Source organism: Pseudorca crassidens, chromosome Y (genome assembly GCF_039906515.1).
Source record: "Pseudorca crassidens isolate mPseCra1 chromosome Y, mPseCra1.hap1, whole genome shotgun sequence".
NCBI classification, from domain to species: domain Eukaryota; kingdom Metazoa; phylum Chordata; class Mammalia; order Artiodactyla; family Delphinidae; genus Pseudorca; species Pseudorca crassidens.
Genome location: NC_090318.1, coordinates 7347817 through 7368315, shown reverse-complemented (window position 1 = coordinate 7368315; position 20499 = coordinate 7347817). Strand labels below are relative to the sequence as shown.

Sequence of the window (20499 nt, the reverse complement as noted above, 5' to 3'; positions counted from 1 at the left end):
TAGGAACACAAAGCCACGTTTAATTTTTTAAAAACAGTAAAAAGATTCATTATTACAAAAAGAAAACCTTTCTCCTCCTCTGTTGCAAGAGGAAGAAACTATGAAGGGGACAGAAATTATTAGTGACACTCTACCTACGGAATTCACCTTCAGGACCGAAAACCTCTCTCCCTGTTCGTTTTTGTCGATATTAGACCCAGTGAGATCCTGGAGCCCGTCCCGTCAGCTGTGCAAGGACCAGCCGAGGTGCTCTTGGTGGGGGGACCACAAGTGGCCCCGCGGCCCGAACGATGCCAGGCGGCATCCTGCCCAGTGGACGGCTGTGACGGCCCCTTTCACGCCGCTGGTCCTGGGAACACTTCTTGGGTCCAAAGGCACGCTTCTCCAGGTCTCTCCTGCTGCCTACTATGTGGTCAACACACCCTGAAACACGCCAAGGTCGTCTTCGAGCTGGAAGGGCCCGGAGTTTCCTCTCTGCTGTAGAACAGTCCCAACGCCGACCCCAGAGCTGGCCCCTTCCCACACAGATTCCTCACTGCCTCTCGACAGGCTGAAAGTGAAGGGAAAAAGCTACCTCAGACCCTGCCTGTGTCTTCCTAAACTTTATTTTTTTTTTTAAATATGAATCACACAAAGCTCTCTATGTCTGATGGCCATTTTAGGATTTTAAAATTGTTTTAACATAAAAATATTTTTTTTTCTCCAAAAATACTCTGGGTTCTTTCTCTTATAAGTCACTTATTTTTTTCTTCCTCCAGTAAAAAGTCCCCCTGCCCTGCCTTCTTACATAAAGCACTTATTATGCGCCAAAAGTGCCCTTGAGACCTAAGATGGGAAGCAACTATGAGGAAGGGGCGGAGAGAGTGCGCGAGGGGGAGGGGGGAGGGGAGGGGAGGGCGAGAAAGCCCCGCCTGTCAGAGACTCTGTGAGGGCGTGATGCCAATCAAGACCACGAAGGAAGGAAGGAAGGAAGGAGGTGGAGGGGGCAGGCGACATCAGCAAAGAAGCAACAAACCCAAAACAGTTTCCACCTCAGACCCAAGGCCCCCAGACGACAGGATTCCAGCCCATAGAAAAACCACGTGACAAAGAGTCTAGAAAATAGAAAGTGTTGGGATTACAAAGCTGCCCGTGTCATCCGTACAAACTGGTCTTTGAACATCCTGGTGAGAGTAACTGTAGTGTCCAAATTTTTAGGAAGAAAAAAAAAAAAACCCACCACGTGAGGAATTCCCCACCCCCCTTTTGGTTTATCACAGCATTTTTTTCCTTTTTCTTTTTGGCACAGTTTTTTTTTTTTCTTTTCCTCTCAGCCATCAGAGCCTGTTCTGGATGGAAACCAAACCGTGCACCGTCTAGCTGGTGGCTTCGTGCTTCCCAGGCTGAATGTTCCAGGTGGAAACCATTCTTTTCCCCCTTTGATATGACTGTGTGTATGTTTTTGTTTTAAACTTCTTGATAAAGATTACAAAAAAATAGAGACTCCTGTGGCCAGGGATGAGTTGATTTCAAAGTACACTCTAAGGTCAAGTTCATACAGTTTTGGAGCTGACAGAATCGTGTTTGAATAGTGCTACAACCCCACACATTCACTGCTGGTCCGTTAGAATTCTCTTCTTGTTTCTAAAATACTTCGTGTTTACTTTCGCAGATCTAAGACACACACCTGGAAGGAGAGAGAAAGTTCCTGTTATCTCGAGACACGACACAAGACGCCTTTAGAGCAGAGGATGGCAAACGGCCTGTGGACCAAATCCAGCCTGTTACCCACTTTTTACAAAGTTTTATTGGTACACAGTAGAGAGGGTTCAGAGCATCTCTAACGACAGGCTAACGTCTGAGCATCTGACCAACCAACCCCAGGCAAACAGGACAGAGGGGAACAGCCAGGTCAAGGGCTATGCTGGGAACTAATGGGGTGGCCACAGCCATGGGCGGGTGTCACAGACCAGACACCGACACGGCGGGGCAGAGGGCAAAACACACCTGAGCACACATCTGGGGCCGGGCTGACATCTGGCCAGCCAGCCCATTGCCACCTGCCCTACAGCTCATGGCAGTTCCAAGTGCAGGCGTGAATCCAAAAGCTAGACATCTTAGGGGATCAGCAGAGGGCCACCGGGACCCCGGAGACCCGTGGAATGCAAAGTCGGGCCTTTATCAGCAGAGGGCCCAGCAGGCTGGGAGCCAAGGCAGGAGCAAGTTTCTCAGCCTCGGCACCTGCGCTCCTTGGGGCCGGTCACGTCTCTCCTGTGGGCGTCCTGTGCCCTGCAGGAGGTCTGAGCAGCAGCCCTGGCCTCCGCCCATCAGATGCCAGTAGCCCCCCGACCAGAGCGGTGGCACCCAAAACGCCTCCAGACGCTGCAGATGTCCTCCAGGGGGCAGAATCACCCCGGCTGCGGACCACCAATTTCACGGAGAAAACGCCATTCAGGAAGTCAGAGAGACGGCTGCTCGCAGAGGCCCAGCAGTTTCCTTCACCAACACACTGGCCGCGGCGCTCGGAGGCCACCACAGCGCCGGAAGCCCCCGCGGGTATCAGGGGTCTGACTTTTCGCGTCTCCACCGCCGAGCCCTCCGCCCCCCCGGAAACTACGGGTGCTGCTTACGGAGCCGTCCGACGCACTGGCGCCCACTTTGTCCCCTCGGGCGTTCCAGCACACCTCGAAGATGCCGCCGGTGCCTCGGTAGCTGTGGACGAGACTTCCGCTCTGCAAAGCAAAGCCACCGTCACTCACGATGCAGAGCGGCGACGTGGACCCCCAGGGTGTCGGCACAGAAACGTTCAAACATAGAAGCTAACGGAGTTTTCAGTGGCCGTAACGCGCCTCTCAGACCTGCTGCCACGGGGGGCACAGCTGACCTACGGCAGCCCGCGGAGTCGACCTAAACATGTTGCAGCCGAGGTCACGCCTCCCAGGGGTCATTCCCGGGGGCCAGCGACCGAGGGTGGCAGGGGGACTGAGGCAGCCGGGGAAGGGGCACGTCAACAAGATCTCGCGTGTGTTTATATTTAGAGAAGGCGTCCATCGCACTGAGGATTAAGGAGACCCTCGACATGTCTCAAAGAGTTCTGTGACTTATAAAAAAAAGTAAGTAAAGGGGTAAAATGATTTAATGACTTGCTGACAGCAGGAGTTATCTAACTGATGATGTCATTTCAGAAATCCATCCATCACTATTTCCAGCGAGAGCTCCATGAACAGACGGCTACACGCTAATGTCTGTTTTCCGGGTGGCCCATCTGGGGCTCTGAAGCTGGGCTCGGCACCAGGCTGGCTCCACGTAAGGGCCGCCGTCGCCTCTTACTCGCGGAGAAGACATGAGCACGTGAGGCGGCTCCTGGGAAGCCTGAGGTCTCAGTGGACCACCCTCGGGCCCCAACGCCCCGCCCCGCCAGCTAACGTGGCTCCCGAACCGCCCCCCTGCTCCAGCCACAAGGGGGAGCGGGCTTGAGAAAGTACATCCATCCAAATGCCACCCAGGCCTAAAGGAATCGGGAAGGAGCGTGGGAACAAACAGGAGGGGAGGGATTGCCCTGGCGGTCCAGTGGTTAGGACTCCGCGCTTCCACTGCAGGGGGCACGAGTTCAATCCCTGGTCGGGGAACTAAGATCCCACGTGCTGCACAGGGCGGCCAAAAAATACAAAAGACAAAACGAAACAAACAAAAAAAAACCCCCCAGAAAACCAGGAGAGGAGAGGCCATTTCATCCATCCTGAGGCCACACAGGATGGATTGCTGGCTGTCTGCAGTGATCCCTCCCATAGCACATTTCCCTCTTCCATTAGCAGGAGACACAAGAGCCCAGTATACTCAAACACCGTCTCCTTTTACTTCTGTGACAGCACAACCAACAGGGACATTCCTGCTGCTACCCAAACATAAAACACTTCCCTTCAAAAAATCAAAATGCCATGACAACAGCCAACGAATATTCCCCATGGTCCTTGATTTTGTTCCCTGAAGAAGCTACAGGAGCTGGTGTGGAGCAGAGGCGGTCACGGCTGGCCTCCCCCCGGACGGCCGTTCCCCCTGGAAAGCTCGGATGGAATGCCACTTCTGACCTAGACCTCAGTACCCACAGGGCAGCGTCTCGGGTGGGAAGATGACTGGGTTACGATCTTCCAAGGTGACTGCTCATGCCCAAGAGAAGGAAGAGGCAGGTGGAGGGCTTGCCCGCCAAGGACTCAGAAAAAGCAACGAGTCGATGGGCGTCCCTGGCGGGGAAGACCGACCGCCCCCACGGAACACAGGGCAGATGGCACCGGGTCTGGGGTCCACCCGGGGAGCTGGGGTTTGTGTCACGGCTCCGCGTCTGAGGTGAGGCATTCCTGAGCACACACTCATTCCCTGGTTGCCGTTCTGGGCGTGGGCCACCAAAAACACGACTGTGGGGGCGCTCCCTCTGGAGAGGAGTGGGCAGTGGGAATCAGGGAATTACCTGAGTGTTCCAGATGTGCACACACTTGTCAAAGGAGCCGCTGGCCAAGTGCTTCCCGTCGGGGCTAAAAGCTACACTATAGACTGGTTCCTGGTGTTTGGTGAGTGTGTGGATGCAAACACCCCGCTCCACGTCCCACAGTCGAACTGTAGAGTCGAACGAAGCACTGGAAAGACGGGAGAGAAAACGTCACCACAACACACGCGGGGTCCCGACTGTTTCCCTAAGACGCGGCACGGACAGCAGGCGCTGCTCTCCCTTCCTGGCTCTTACGTTTCGAGACAACAAGCGGGTACACTCTTCCTCTTCTAAACCGTGAACCAGATACACTGAAAACAAAGCCACGGTCGTAAAACAAATCTTCTCCTTTTTTTGGGTGCTGTTACGAGGGAAACAAACTGACGTCCATACTCATTTGTCTGTGTGTTTTTCTAAGATATGAATGATACGTACTTTTGTATTCACTACATTTTCTAAAGTGCTCCCACAACTTACCAACACAACATCTATCGTTGCCAACTAAAACAGTGCTGAGAGCCGTATTTGGGGAAATACCAAACCGAGCGAGTACAGAATTAAAATATAATTGCATCCAAATACACAATCGCACTCCTGGGAGCTGCAAATTTCAGTAATTTCCAAATTTGAAAGAAGAGTACACAGCACAAAGATGCTTCACCCGGCGCTCCTTCTCTCTGCAGGGGCTTCCAGGCAGCAGCATGTCCCTCTATGCTCGTTAAGTAGAACGACCGCTTACGCTCGTAACGGGTGCCACGTGATACAAAGCACCTTCCAAGTTATAAAGAAAATCTGTACCCTAGACATTTAAGTGGATTTCACGACAGTTACTTGAAATAAGAGAGTAACAGCCTTCGTGTCTTTCTGGATAGGCCTTTCAGCCGATGTGGGACTTCCATCCAGTGTTTTCTAACAGGTGGCCTGGGGTCGGTCCTCTCAGTTCCAAGAGTCCTTGCTGCCGGGCGAGGCCGCCCACCCCACAGCTACACCACAAAGACGGAGGGCTCTCCCTCATTTATAGGAGGGCCATGCCACCTGCCACTTCTCCCCACAACCCTGTTCTCTGCACCTATACAGAACCAACCCACTCGTGCTTCCTGGCAGGGAAACATTCCTTGCAAGCCTGGTCTTTCCCAGGCCAAACAGCTAAACACACACCCACGCTCTGTTGGATCACGGTCTCCGGACCCCTAAGTAATCCGGAAATTCAGCCTCAGAATCTCTTTAGTTCGTTTTTCTAAAGGTTCGTGTTAAAATATCATATTGGGATTGGAACGTTATATCGTGCATGGGGTCCAATGAGCGCGGGGACAAGTCTGCTGACCGCAGCCTAAGTGACGTAGTTCTGCGGAGGCCACTGTGGTGACTTACAACCACTCTTCCCAATTCTGGCATCTGACTGACTGGCCACTCCTCTGCCTCCAATGCTGGTGTGCTGGCGGGAGGGGGGCGTTCACTGTATAAACGGTTAGGTCAGATCTGGCTGCGGCTGGGGAGACTTTACCACCATTCAGCATTGTCACCACCTGCAGCTCCAAGTTGAACCAAGTACACCAAGCCCGAGGTCCAAGCTGAATTGTTTCCTTTCTCCATCAGGAAAGCAAAGTGCCGGGGGCCCGGACATGTATTGATTCCTCTCACCAGCCTCATGGTTAAGACCGTCCTTACCTCAAGTTAGCCGTCACGTGATAATTTATGTCTCGGGGCCCTTTCAAAATCAGCCGCCTCTCCGTTCTTTGGAAGGGTGTAAGCACATTTGGAAGACAACTTGGCAACATTTTCTGGGCTCTCTGGATATGAATAACGTTTCCCGGCCATGTTGCTGGCTCAGCCACAGTGAGCACGGCTACTTTTAGGAACCGAGACCGGGCTGAGGGCTGTCTCCCCTTTACCTTGCTAGCATGATGTTGGAGTTGGGGTTGCTGGTGGCTGGCCCGGTGGGACTCCACTTTATGGTATATATTTCTTTGCTGTGAGCTTGAAGGTCATGAACACACGTATCCTGCTTCATACTCCAGATCTAGAGAACACATTGGGGACAAGGTGAGCAACGACTGCTTCTCCCACCGGGGGAGGTTCTCCACCATCCCTGCTGGGAGCGTTCCTTAGGTTCCCGCCTCTGGGAAGCTCACGCCCAGCGGGGTGGGCAGCTGGCAGACTGGCCAGCAGAGGGGCCGGCTGAACACTAGGGGGCGCCCATGAGAAAGGCCGCAGGAAGGGCAGGATGAAGCAGGAGGTCACTGCAGGACAGCGACTTGCCATTTGCCAAGTGGGAACAGCGCTCAGAACAGAATATGCAGCCGGGGGAGCAGTGAATGTTAAGACCAGCACTGAGTACAGGGGGTCGTCTGGGGTCAAACGGCTCAGCCTTTTAGAATGCTTTACCTTTAATGTCATGTCATCAGAGCAGGATGCTAGCAACATCCCAGAAGGGTCCCATTTGATGGCATTGACCTCATTCTGAAAGAGAGCAAAGGGTTTCAAAAAGAAAGAAGGGCCTGGGCGCAGTAATACAACCTTCCAGCAGGGGGAAGGAGCGCACCGTCCTCTCTGCAAAAAGCTTACTTGCATCCACCTTGGATAGAAAAGAACACGCCCAGGCCACGTGCACATGCCCCCTTTCCTTACTCCGCCTAGCTCCGTGATACAAAATGTACAGCCGTGTGCCACACACAACCAGCCACCCCCATCTCAGTTCTCTAAGGAAAAAAATCACAACTAGGAAGGAAGCCGAATGAATTTACACAGCGTAAGGGCAGCACGTAAAACCAGGAAGACCTGTAAGTTATTTTAAAGCTGACTCGGAAAGTCATTTCCCTGCTCACTCTTGATACAGCAGCTGCCCGCTCTGTCTAAATCTGTCAGGACATGTCTCTTTTGGTGCTGAGTGGAGGGGGAGGAAACGTAAAGAAGCAAGGTTGCCAGAGGGGTAAACCCAGGCCCAAGACGATGTGACCTGAACACACACACGCAGACGAGCACACGTTACCTGGCTACTTCCAGAGCAAACAGAGCCAAGTAAACAGAACGCCGTAACTCGGCCCATATGGAAAGCTCTAGCAGGCGGGCCAGTGTGCGAAGGGGACGGGGGGGGGGGGGGGAGGCGCAGAAAGGAACAAGGCCGCAGGCGGCCTTCCGGTTCTGGAGGCCAGGGGACCTCGAGGCTAAATCCTGGAGGACGAGGCAAATGCTCCCGTGGGCAAGGGAGCCGCCTGCAGCTGAGTGGAGGCGGGGAACGATGTGCCCGGCGGGGTGGGCCGGGGAGAGACGGCGGGAGCCAGCCGCGGGTCTCGGGCCTCCCATTTCTAGTAGGGGGACCGTGGAGCCCCGTCCCGTTCCCTCATGCCTGTTGCTGCAGCCTAACAATTAACTCATTTCACACCCATAATTAACTTCCCAATTAATCCCACGCTGCTAAGTGCTCTGGTTTGGATGATAAATGGTAATGGTCACGCCACTTGCTAAGGGCACTGAGTGCTGAACGGTGCGAGACAGGGAGGGATAAGGCTGCGTCTGTGTTCCATGTGGTACCCGTGGTGGAAGGCCCAGAAAAAAGGGAGGGATTGGAGCCTGCAGTACAAGGAGCAGGCCTGTGGGTGAGCCCGGGAGGTCGAGGTGGTCGGACAGAGTGTGTGTGCACAGGCAAGCGGACCCAGGAGGACACCAAGAGAGGCGGTGCCTGGTGAGAGGTGCGCACCGGGGACAAGGGCAGCGTGGGAGGCTCTGAGTGTAACTGCTGAGAACAGAACCCGAGGGCGCATCTCCAAGGACCTGCCTGCAAGAGGGAGCTGGTGCCCACTGACTGTCCCCAGTCGAACCCCCTCTCATCTTCCAGGGTGCAAGTGGACTTTCCTCTCCCTCCCTCTGCAGCCCAAGTCACAATTCCCAGAAAGCACCCAGAAACGGCTCACGGGGTCTCGGGAAGAAATCAGCTCAACTACATTTAGCTCACAGCGTGTGTGGAATGATGGGCTGCAATGAGACCCGTTTAAAGAGCCAGGTGGTGCGATGGCACAAAAGTCCCGAATGGGGCATACGGCAAGTCACAAAGATTTCCTAGTGAAAGCTCAGGGACGGTCTAGGCATAGAGGAGAAGTAAGTTTAGGTCAGAAAAATTAAAAAAGAAGGGTCTGTTTATAGCCACGACAAGATGGTAACGGGACAACTGGTCCCTGGGCTCTGAAAGAACCTTCTTTTGGAAGCAGGGACCTGTAGGGACAGATGCTGGAGGAAGTGGGTACTAAGGGAACGCAAGTGCCAAGGACAACGCAACTTATGTCAGGTAAGTTAGTGGCAAGGGACGCCGTGAGTCAAAGGTGGGGAACAGTGCAGGTGTGAGGCGCTCAAAGCCAGCAGGTCCTCCAGGAGGACCGGGGTAGAGGCGGGGGCGTTGCACACTAGAGGGATCTGCCAGGGAAAGGCTGCAAAGAGCCTCATGGGCTATGCGGGAGGATCTGATGATGCATCCAGAGAACAAAAACGCTAATTTGAAAAGACACACGCACCTCAATGTTCACAGCAGCGTTATTTACAATAGCCAAGACATGGAAGCAACCTAAGTGTCCATCAACAGATGAGTGGATAAGGAAAATGTGGTACACACACACACACAGACACGGAATACTACTCAGACAAGAAAAGAATGAAATTCTGCCGCTGGCAACAACATGAACTTGGAGGGTGTTGTGCTTAGTGAATAAACTAAGTCAGACAAATATCGTACGCTATCACTTATATGTGGAATCCAAAAAAATACAACAAACTAGTGAATATAAGAAAAAAGAAGCAGGGCTTCCCTGGTGGCGCAGTGGTTGAGAGCCCGCCTGTCGATGCAGGGGACGCGGGTTCGTGCCCCGGTCCGGGAGGATTCCACATGCCGCGGAACGGCTGGGCCCGTGAGCCATGGCTGCTGAGCCTGCGCGTCCGGAGCCTGTGCTCCGCAACGGGAGAGGCCACAGCAGTGAGAGGCCCCCGTACCGCGTAAAAGAAAAAAAAGAAAAAAGAAGCAGACTCACAGATACAGAGAACAAGCTAACGGTTATTGCTGGGGAGAGGGAAGGGGGAGGGGCAAGACAGGGGGAGGGGATTAAGAGGTACAAACTATTACGCATAAAATAGATAAGCTACAAGGATATAGTGTACAGCACAGGGAATATACCCAATATTTTATAATAACTATAAATAGATTATAATCTTCAAAAATTTGAATCGCTATGTTGTACACCTGAAACTTATATAATATTGTAAATTAACTACACCTCGATAAAAAAAATTAATTAATTAAAAAAAGGAATTCAGTGAGAAGTCAGCTGGTGTCTTGAGTTTCTTGGATTGAATGTTGTTTTCCACCAAATTTAGGAAAATTTGGCAAAATCATCGTTTCAAATAATCTTTCCGTTCCATTCTTTTCTTCTCTCTCCATTACACATATATGCTAGAGCTCTTCACACTGTCCCGTAGGTCATTGAGCCTCCATTCATTTGTTCAATCTTTTATCAGTTCTTCAAACTGGCTAGCCCCTGTGGTCTCTCCTCAGGTTTACTAACCGTATTTCTGCAACCCCTCCACCATCCACTAAGATTTTCACTTCAGACAGTCTACCTCTCAATTCTGAGACTCCCCTTGACTGTTTTAAGAACAGTTTTCCTTCCTCTGCTGCCCTTCTGCATCTATTCACTCATTACAAACAGCCTTTCCTCTGTTTCCTCACACAGTCTAATAATAGCTACTTTAAAGTCTTTCCTGCAAAATCCAACATCTGGCTCATCTCAGGTCACTTTTTTTTTTACACTGCCTTCCCAGATGGATAACTGGGTTAGCCAATCACCTGAGATAGCTACAACAGCCCAAGGAGCAGTGGGCTGCACAAGAACTGGTCTGCAGTCACAGCATCCTTTAACTCTGGGCAGAGAGGAGCCAGCTCCCAGCTCCCAGCACATTCGCACGAACCTGAGCCCCACAGTCAGAACTCGCACTTACTGTGTGTCCCTGGAACGTTTTGACCGGGCGGTCACAGCCGAGTCTGCAGACGTGGATACACATGTCTGTGCTACACGAAGCAAAGGTAGTGTTGTTCTGCCAATCCACGTCAAGGGCAGGGGCTGTGGAGCAGCAAATGGTCAGGGGGGAACATTTGCATTTAGCAGTTGTGCACAGAGCTCAGGCGACTTAGAAGAAGTAACAGCACAGTCAAGATGCCTAAGGACAAGATAAAGCAGCACCCCCAGTGTGAACACAGCCTCTGTCCCCCACAGACCTGAAAGTCTGTCCTTCCCATTTGGAGGGATGCCCAGAGGCCTCCGGAGCGAGACCCCGTGACACCTCGGGCGGCATAAGCGCAGTCTCTTGCTCCCCTGGCACAGGTGAGACAGGGTAGGGGAGAAGCACGCCGTCTTCTCCCGCACCTTGCCGCTCCCAGGAATATCACTGTGCTGGGCTGACTGGATGTGTTTTAGGTAGAGAGGAGAGGAAAAAGATTTCATACCCTGTGTTCAAGGTATCCGCACTGAGAAAATCTCCCACAGGGACTTCCCTGGTGGTCCAGCGGTTAGGACTCCGTGCTCTCCCTGCCGAGGGCCCGGGTTCCATCCCTGGCTGGGGAACTGAAATCCCGCAGGCCACGTGCCGCGGCCCCAAAAAATCCCCCACCACACAATGAATGCATTCCACCAACTGGAGGATGCTCATCGTTGACAAGGGGACAGCCTGAGGGGACGCAAGTGACCTTATGGTGAACGCTGCCTCTGGCTCCTGGGCCTTTCTCAGGGGCGAGTGGCTCCAAGAGCTCTGTGAGGTTTGGGGGATGGTGACGGCCCTCTTCCCTTCTCCCGACCTCCCCGAGAGACTACTCAGCATCCTTGTTCTCTCCACACGCTTCCTTGTTTCTGGACACACAGAGGGTTAAGTCCTGCAAGCCCCTGGTGAGATCTTCATCGACAGATCGATCCCTGACCATGTCCCACGTGTGTTTCTTACAGGCAGGTCAGCACTGAATTGGGAGAAGAATCCAGCTTCCTCAGGATACGCTAACTCGGACTGCCCCTCCCGTGCTCAGCCTTAAAGCAAGAGGTGCACCCGTGCACACGCGCCAGCCTTCCACAGCCGCAGGGCTGGATCCCCTTGGCTCCCCTGTCCAGCTCTGTCCCCACACAGAGGCTACGGGTGGGAGGATGTGGCCGGGAGGCAGCAGGCTCTTTCAACACCCCAGGGCGTGCATCTCTGTGTGTCACACCCCCTGCAGAGCGGTTCAGCACGGGCCCACGGTTTCTGCTGCATTTCCTACGTGTGCCCAGTGGAACAAAGGAACCGGATCCACTTGGTCAGAAGGATGTTCCCGGGAGCCAGAGCGCGAAGAGCAAAGCCGCAGCTGCTGCTGTTTACGACACTGCAGGAGCCAAATCACGAATTCCCGGGCCAGCCTCTGCAGCGGTGTGTGCAATTAATACGCCTGGAAGAGGGACAATCTGGCGGGCGTTTCGGGGGCTGGTGACCAGCACCTGGCCGTTAAGAATTAACGTGCGCTGCACCCCTGCCATCTAAACGGAGGATGCTGTGTGCTCAGGTGTCTGGCCCCATTCTGCGTCGATGCTGCTGCCGGGACCCTGCCCTCCCCCCGGGAGCTCACCATCCAGTGTGGGTGGGGCTAAGCTATGCTGGGGGTCTGTGTGGCCTCCCTGCCCACACTTGGCCAATGAGGTTTGACCGTCGGCAGCAGTCTAGGTACAGCCAAGCATTACTTTGTTTTTTTAAAAAACAAAATTTAATTTTGAAATGCTTACGGAATCGCAGGACGCTGCAGAGATGTAATAGAGGCCCCACGTTGTACCCCTCCCCCACTGGTGGCATCTTATGCCCCTACAGTACAACGCCCAGACCCAGAAGGTGAACGCGCGCCACGTGTGTGCAGTGCGGCACTGTTGGATCACACGCGCAGGCCTGTGTAACGACCACCGCAGTCAAGATCCGGAACCCTGTTCCATCACCACGAGGACCTCCCTGTGCCACGTTATCAGCACACCAAGCCCTCCCTGGACCACCCCTCAACTCTGGCTCCACATCTAAAATTTCGTCATTTCGAGAATGTTATGTCAATGGCGTCATCCAGCACGTGACCCTTGCAGACGGGCTTTTTCCATGCGGCAGAACCCCCTTGAGAACCTATCCAAGCCGTCGCGTGTTATCAGTAGTCGATTGGTAACACTTCCTTGTCACTGCTGAGCGGGGGAACGCCGTCAGGCTCTGAGCTGACACTTCCTGCTGTTGGTAAACAGCGGACGCGCCCCACCAGGCCTTCATGGCGAACACCTACGGGGCAAGGCGGTTTCACAGATCAACCCATCAAATGCTAAGGAAAGGTGCCCCTACCGCTCTCCCTGCCTGCGCTTCCTCCTGAAAAACAGCACCGTTTCTTTCCTTCCATCCTGGACAGTCTCTACCACACCACTTGTCAACGCAAAGAAAGAGCAGAGAACACACAGAGCTTCCTGCCCCAGCAACGGGATACGGGTCGACCTCGTGGGCAGCAACACCGCAGCTGAGAAGCTCTCTCAGGACACAAGAGGCATGTGGTCTGCGGGATGGAAAGCCGTCGCATGGACCTTGGGAATGCTCTGGGAATACTAATTTCCACTGGAAGCCTTGGTACACGAACTCTTAAGATAAAACTGTTAGACGAACCTTACTGATGGCTATTTTGGGCAAATCATCCTCTGAAAAACAGAAGCCAGAGCTCTCTTCATCACAGATATCCCCCACCACGCGAGCACAGAAGTCAGCACACCTGGGGTTCTACGCCTCTGCCCTGTCACTGCATCCGTCCTGGCAGCAGAGGTAGGGATGGTCTTGGGATTATGCCAAACAGGATGGAAACCCACCAGGCTCACTTGCTTTGGTCTGCAGAGTCTACAGCACAGAGGTCTGACATGGAGACGACACACACAGATCAAAACCTGGAGACGGGGGTGCCGGGGATGGGGAAAGGGGGAAGGGAGAGCGAGCTCTTCACGGGCAAGGGGTCTCCTTACGGGGTGACAGAAATGTCGTGCAGCTAGACAGTGGGGAGTGCTTTGTACATTCTGCCCGCTCCAAACACACACACACAGAGACACAGACACACACACACACACAGACACACACACAGGCACAGACACACACACAGACACACACACACACACAGACACACACACAGACACACAGACATGTACACACACAGGCACACACACACACAGACACAGACACACACACAGACACGTGCACACACAGGCGCATACACACACACACAGGCACACACACAGACACAGACACACACACACACAGACACACACACACAGGCACACACAGACACAGACACACACACAGACACAGACACACACACAGACACACACAGACACACACACAGACACACACACACAGACACACACAGGCACACACACACACAGACACAGACACACACACACACACAGAGACACGTACACACACAGACACACACAGACACGTACACACACACAGACACAGACACACACACACAGACACATACACACACATAGACACACACACACACACACACAGACACAGACACACAGACACAGACAGACAGGTCGGGATGCCAAGCTGCCTGCTCTTGGAGCCCTGCCCATTTCCTCGTGGGGAAATATATTCTATAAAACGTCCACCAACTTCCACATCATCAATGGTATCAGATTAAAGCAACAAGAAAATTCACTGGCAGCCCCAGCAGGTGTGTCCGGTGTGGTCCCAAGGACAGCCGTGGAAGAGGTGGGCTGCCTCTCCGGGGTAGCGGGGTGCAAGCCGGCGCCTCCCAGGCCTGCCTCCGTCAGGAGGGAACGGAGTGCCGCGTGGAGTCACAGATGCTGGCGTCCACGCACGTGTCCCAGTCGTGTCAAGGCCTGGTCGGGACCTTTCCTCTTAGTCTGCTCCCTGCAGGACCATGTCCCCCGCGTAGAGCCCTCCCTGGGCACGGAGGAGATGCACCGTCCTGGGGAGTCCTCGGGGCCAGTCCTCTGGTTCAGACCATCGCCAGGCACCCAGAAATACCCAGCAGGAAAGCCCCTCTGCTCCCCTCCTAAACACTGTCCCGGGGCCACCTGACACAGTAAAACGTGCACCCTGTACACTCAGTGATTCCCTCTCAGTGGAGCAGACGCCTCCCGTGAAGGGAAGCGGCACCTACGCCCTGCTGGCGACTTCAAGCCAGCTTCTCCCAAAAGTTTATTAGTTTCCACCTCTGTCCTCAGATAAGAGACCACATCTAACAACAGGACTCAGTCCCACGGAACATGAAGCATCAGGGGGGAATCTGGGAACCTGGACTCCCTAGACCCCTGGCTGCCCCACGTGGCCTGGTGAGGACCCAACACACACACAGACGTGTGTGGTTGAGAACAGCAGCTACACATCCGTGCAGGCAAGACGACTGCAGGCCTGACGCTGCTCCCTGTAGGAAGGCTTGGCGGCAAGGACGGCGTTGGCCCGAGTCTGGGAATTCGGACTTCCCACCATGCCCTAACTGGTAAGAACGGCTTCTGTGCCTCCACCGTCTGTGCAAACAACGTGGTTTATACTGAATCCCACGCTCCTCCTGGGAGTGAAGCATTCGGGTGCAGGCGGGCACAGGGTGCCTACGAACCAGAAATGCTGGGCACAGGCTCTGCTGACTTCACACGACCTGTCACACGCATGATCACCGCCTGCTTCCGGGGGAACCCAGCACGTCCTACGCGACTCCATCAGGAGACAACCTTTGGAAGGTCTGGATCTCGCCCCATGTGCCTTTGCCCTCTGCTGACATTGCTTTGTATCCTTTTACTGTAATACATCTGCGCTATGAATTCAGCTGCACGCCCTGGGAGTCGTCCTGGGTGAACTGCTGACGCCGGGCGAGGTCTTAGGGACGCCCCTGACACAGCGCCCTTGGGGCAGCAGCAGAAGGGAGCCCACACCAGTTCTGGGGCTGGTTCGCAGCTTTGCAATGAAACTTTTGAGCGAGCGAGCGCCAAGGGCATCTGTATGTTGGAGGCCTCAAGAGCAGTGCTTCCTGTGAGAAGGGTTTCCTCCCTACCAGCTATATTCCGTGCCTGCCATCCTCTAAGCGTTCACCATTACTTTAAGGGACACCTCCTAGGACTCTGAATTATTATTTTTGAATGACAAAGAATAAAAAGGGAAATTTAAAAAAATACTCACCGGAATGAAACGGAAACTGCTGTTTGGCCTCTCCTGTGTGGGCATCCCAAATTATTGTTGTCTGTGCTCCGCAAAAAAAAAAAAAAAGTTAGTTACTCTTCTTCTTGCAAAGTTTTCTCTAGTAAAATTTATGATATAAGAAAATGCAGTGAGCCCCTCTTTTTTCTAAAGCAGCACTGTCCAATCAACACTATATAAATAGCATGCAAGTCACACAGGGAGTTTAAAATGTTCAGGCACCACACGAAAAAATTAAAAAAGAAACCAGTAAAACTAATTTTAACAAAATTCATTTCACTCCAGCATGGCGAAAATATTATCGTTTCAACATAAGATCCATATACTCGTATCAACAAGATGTCTGGCATTCTCTTTTTCACCCGTGTCTTTGGAATCCAGGGTGTCTCTTACACACTTAACGATCTGGAGGGTCACACTCATGAAGTTGGCCACATGCGCTGGTTACTCCACCAGACACAGCAGCTGGAACTGATATTCGCAAAACTACCAGTTTTGGCGGGAAATCCCCCTTATCCCCAAACATGAAAAACTATTGAAAAAACTGTAACGATAAACACCTTTTTGGCACTTTTCCCAATGAAAAGCTGCAGAAATGGGTATTTCTGAAAATTCCCCTGACCGTCACTCACTCCGTGAATTGGGATCACTAGACAGAGTAGAGAATTGGGTTACACTGGGGTCTGGCACTGATTTATTGGTCTATATATAAGGAGAAAAAAAAAAAAAGATCTCCTCCCCGGAAAACAAAGTAAATCACAAATGCTTAAGAACGTACTAATGTTGGGAGACACTTAGGGAAGAAGCCATCTGGCAGCTCGATGAAGACCACTGGAATTAGTTCTTAATCAACTGGAATTTTCAACTGAATTGGAACCTGGACACCTCCCTGTCAATGACGTTTAGTAAAGATTTTACTTTAAGAAGAACTAGTTCTATTTCGTATCGACAGCAGTAATTTTCAGAGGAAGTACTCAGAGCAATGAGTGTCTCTGAAACTTTCGGTCAGCTCCAGACCAATTAACAGTTTGCCTTTTTTGGGGGGCTGCGCCGCAGAGCTTAATAGGATCTTAGTTCCCCAACCGGGAACTGAACCCGGGCCCTTGGCAGCGAAAGTGCGGAGTCCTAACCACTGGACTGCCAGGGAATTCCCAACAATTTTTTGTTTGATGGAGTATAACTGTTTTTCTTAATTGAGCCACTCACAAATCTGGCAAGGCAGAGAACATATAAACCCTTCCACAATTCTGATACAATTTCACCTACTACCATCAACAATTGTAACGTTAAATATGCACTGGGCAAAAGAAAGTATTCCTTACACAAAAGCTTTCAAGAAACTGAAGTACACTTTAGCCACTTTGGGTTAAGCTCACGCTGAAGGTCAAAGTCAACATCCCTAAATTACATTTCCTCCCCGAGAACGTATCACTTTACAGAAAGCAACTATTATTCCTGCCACGGTTGACTAATCATGGTAGATAGTGTCTGACTCAGAGGCTACTAGAATTCCAAATGTGCATTTCCACTAACCATCCAGTTCATCGCCTGGTAGAAACAGAAGATAATCAGGTAGAAAATTCAAAATGATTAGAAAAAACGGCCTCAGGGGCAGGGAGGACCTGAAGATGCAAAGAATTCTCTGGCAGAGTGTGAAAGCTACAGGGCAGTTGTTATTGGCGTCCAGGGCCTGAGTCTCCCATCCGACTTTATACCAATGTGTCCCGAGGCAAATTAGTGAAGTTCTCTGGGGCTCCATTTCCCCCTCTGTGAAAAGGGCCACATCATCCCAGTGAGCCCCGCCCCTCGCACGGGTGTCTACCTTACTCCTGCCCTCAGGGAAGCCTGCGGTCTACAGCGCGATGCAACAAGTCATCAGATTGGGAAAACGGAAGCCTGGGGAGAGAAAACCGTTTGTGTTCCTAAGATCACCCTGGGCGGGTGGGGTAAGTTTATGCAGAGGACACCCCACGCCAGTGGGCTTCTTCAAGCAGCGGACAAACGCAATTTGGGGATTTTCTTCTTTCTATCAGTGAACTATGAACCTCAAGGAAAAAGGTGTGACGGGCCGGGGGAGAGCTTTGATAAAGGTCTGTAGAGCAGTCTACGGTACATGAAGACACGATGTGCTAGAAATGAACACTAAGACCAAAACCACAGGAGCAAACAAAACAGATCCCTCTGATTTCTTAACGGGAGGCGGAATTCTCAGAATTCGTAGAAAGCATGATGTTATCTGAGATTAAACATAAACAGGCACCTACAGAGGACAGCAATGTATCTTAAGCAAACACTCACTTTGTCTACTCCAGCACTCAAAATGTAATTCCCCTTCTTGTTCCATTTCAAGGCAAAGATGGGGCCTTTATGTTGGCCTAAGGTGCTGGCCAGGTTACCTGGTACGTAAAACACAAACACAGCAAGCGGGGTGACTTCCGGGCCTCAGTCTGTTCCCCGGATGACAACAGGCCAAGCACCTCCTCTCCGACCCCAACACAAGGGCATCAGGACTTACCGTCTTCCGTCCATATTCTTGCAAAACCATCATAGGAACCTGTAGCCAACAGTGTGCCGTCACTCTGCAGGCCAGAGAGAAACACAGAGCGACAGAAGCAGCTTAGTAGGGGCAGCAGTGGAAAAGGGCCCCTCGCATTATCCCTGGGCGGCAGCACCTGACGTCAACAACAGGTTCCCAGTCACGAGACTCATCAGTCACGCTGGCCTACTTTAGCTCGCACTGCCCTTCAATGAAAACGTGCGACCAAACAGGCTCCCCGTATACAACCATCAAGGAGGCGAGGGGGCAAGGAAAACAGATTGCAACCCCTCACCACTGACGACGTCCGTGAAAATACGGTACGAAAAGTTAGCGTGAGACTCCTGGAGACTTAGGTGAGCTCTTAAAAATATGTGCAAATGGGGAAGAGTGGTGAAATGACAGAATATGCATAAACAGGATAAAGGGCAAGAAAATCAAAAGATGTTCCAATCAGAAAAAAAAAAAGAAGTCAGAGAGCTCTGTGTCTCTCACGTGTTAAATGCACGTAACACAGGTGCTGAAGCGTCAGGGGGGAAAGTCATCTTTCCTTCGTGACAACTCACAGAGCGCCAGCAGAACGGGTTCCCCGATAAAACCACCAGACTCCATCCTGCCAACGTGTGGCTAGGGAACACCCAGCTAGAGGTCCGCCAACACGGAGGGCCTCGGGAGGAGCGCTCAGAAACGGGGGCCAGCCCCCCAGGTGGGCTGACCAACAATACTGCCCCCTTCCTGCGTCTGCCCGGCTCCATCAGCACCACGGCGGCCCTCGCTGTGGTTTACAGACGTTCAAGGGTCTAGGCGGTGGCGGAGGCTTACGTTCCAGTCCAGCGAGGTGACGTCTTTGTTACTGGGGACGTCATGCCCCCCCTCCCGTATACAGTGCCTCAGCACGAGCTGCGTGGAGCCCCCGTTGCTGTTTTCGTTGAGGTTCCATATCCTTGCGGTTGAATCTCCAGATCTGTGCAAGGAACACACACAGCATTCAGCTTCCGGTCCCAGGGCCAGCAATGCTCATCACTACTTGCTGTCTGGCTAGGTCGGGCATCCTCGGCACGGGGTCCTCCGTCTTTTCGATATCGCTGACTCACAGTGGTTTTCTCTTCCCGACCTTTTTTTTGCACTTAGTGATTTGAAATGTCTGTGCATTGCTCCCCAGCCCGCTGAGAAAACGGCTGGACCGGGCACTTCTGCACAGCCTGAGGTACTCGGGGCGCCCCAAGCCCTGGTCTGCACTCACTGGGAAGATGCCACCAACAAGGTACGGAGGGGGAGCGCATGTCCTGTGAGGGAGGACTCGGACACCCAGACCCTGGGCACCCCCAGCCGGACACCCTTACCCGGAAGCCAGGAGGTCACTGACAGGGTTCCAGGCACAGATGAACACCTCAGACTCATGGCCCCGAAGGACGGTGGCTTTATTGGGTGGAATCTCCACGTCTCCGTCTATTTCCATTGGTTTCGAATGATTATCTGTCACAGGAAACAGGGAAAGACACAGGTCTGAGGGATACCAAGGAAACATCCTCAGGGCGCGTGGGTTTTACAAACAACCTCCTTTGCTGTCACCCATGGCGATGACAACCAAATCATGGGTTCTGTGTAATTTAGTAGATACGTGACATTTCTTGACAGTCTCCAAATTTGACAGAGGAATAAAAACCGGTATTTACTCTCTATAACTAGGGCGAGGCTAATTTCTAACAACAGCCGGAAGAAGACTGGACAGAAGAGATGACAGCCAGCCAGCTCCTGAGCAGGCGGAAGGTTCCTTCTCTTGACGGGACAACGGGTCTTACCCGGAAGCACCCTGTGAGGTGCTTAGCTGTGAAGCGCCCTACCTATGAAGCTACCACGGGGGCAGGCCATCATTCTGCTGGAAGCTTGCTACCCTCAACCCCTCAGAGTCTTGGGACTCAAGTGCTATCTTCTGACTGGAGTCGTCTGCGTACCATGCTTTTCAAGCCAAGCAGAACCACCAGGTTTCTGAACCCAAGCAGTCCTCCCTCCATATAACCCACAGGGTCCAGGCTCTGGAAGGGTGACAGGGCATGCTAAGTGCCACCCGGAAGAGATTCCCCCTGGGTAGTGGCCGTTTTCCCCCTCTGTGGCACAAGAAAAAAGATTCTTGAAGATCAGAATGAACGATCACTTCAGAGACTCCATTCAGGCCACAGCCTGCCTTGTAGCAAGATGGGAGCAAAGAGCAGGTGGGACTAGTTTCCGGAACAAGGTGAGAGTCGGAAACCACCGGACGGTGTACGTGGGATGGGGTGCT

The 20499-nt window shown here is 52.6% G+C and overlaps 1 protein-coding gene across 8 annotated transcripts in view; it reads right to left on the bottom strand.

Moving 5' to 3' along the window:
* The window catches only part of LOC137217792 (F-box-like/WD repeat-containing protein TBL1X), a 230092-nt gene continuing 209593 nt past the window's right edge, over positions 1-20499 (bottom strand). For 7 of the 8 annotated variants that reach the window (XM_067724736.1, XM_067724733.1, XM_067724737.1 and 4 more), the window contains 11 exons: positions 19562-19694; positions 19041-19182; positions 18198-18261; positions 17981-18078; positions 15665-15725; positions 10442-10563; positions 6848-6922; positions 6355-6482; positions 4445-4610; positions 2610-2711; positions 1-1666 (listed from right to left, as the gene is read on the bottom strand). In XM_067724736.1, the coding sequence (XP_067580837.1) occupies positions 1640-1666; positions 2610-2711; positions 4445-4610; positions 6355-6482; positions 6848-6922; positions 10442-10563; positions 15665-15725; positions 17981-18078; positions 18198-18261; positions 19041-19182; positions 19562-19694 (1118 nt within the window). In that variant the 3' untranslated portion in view covers positions 1-1639. The remainder of the gene's footprint in view (positions 1667-2609; positions 2712-4444; positions 4611-6354; positions 6483-6847; positions 6923-10441; positions 10564-15664; positions 15726-17980; positions 18079-18197; positions 18262-19040; positions 19183-19561; positions 19695-20499) is intronic. The other variant, XM_067724738.1, reaches the window with a different exon arrangement.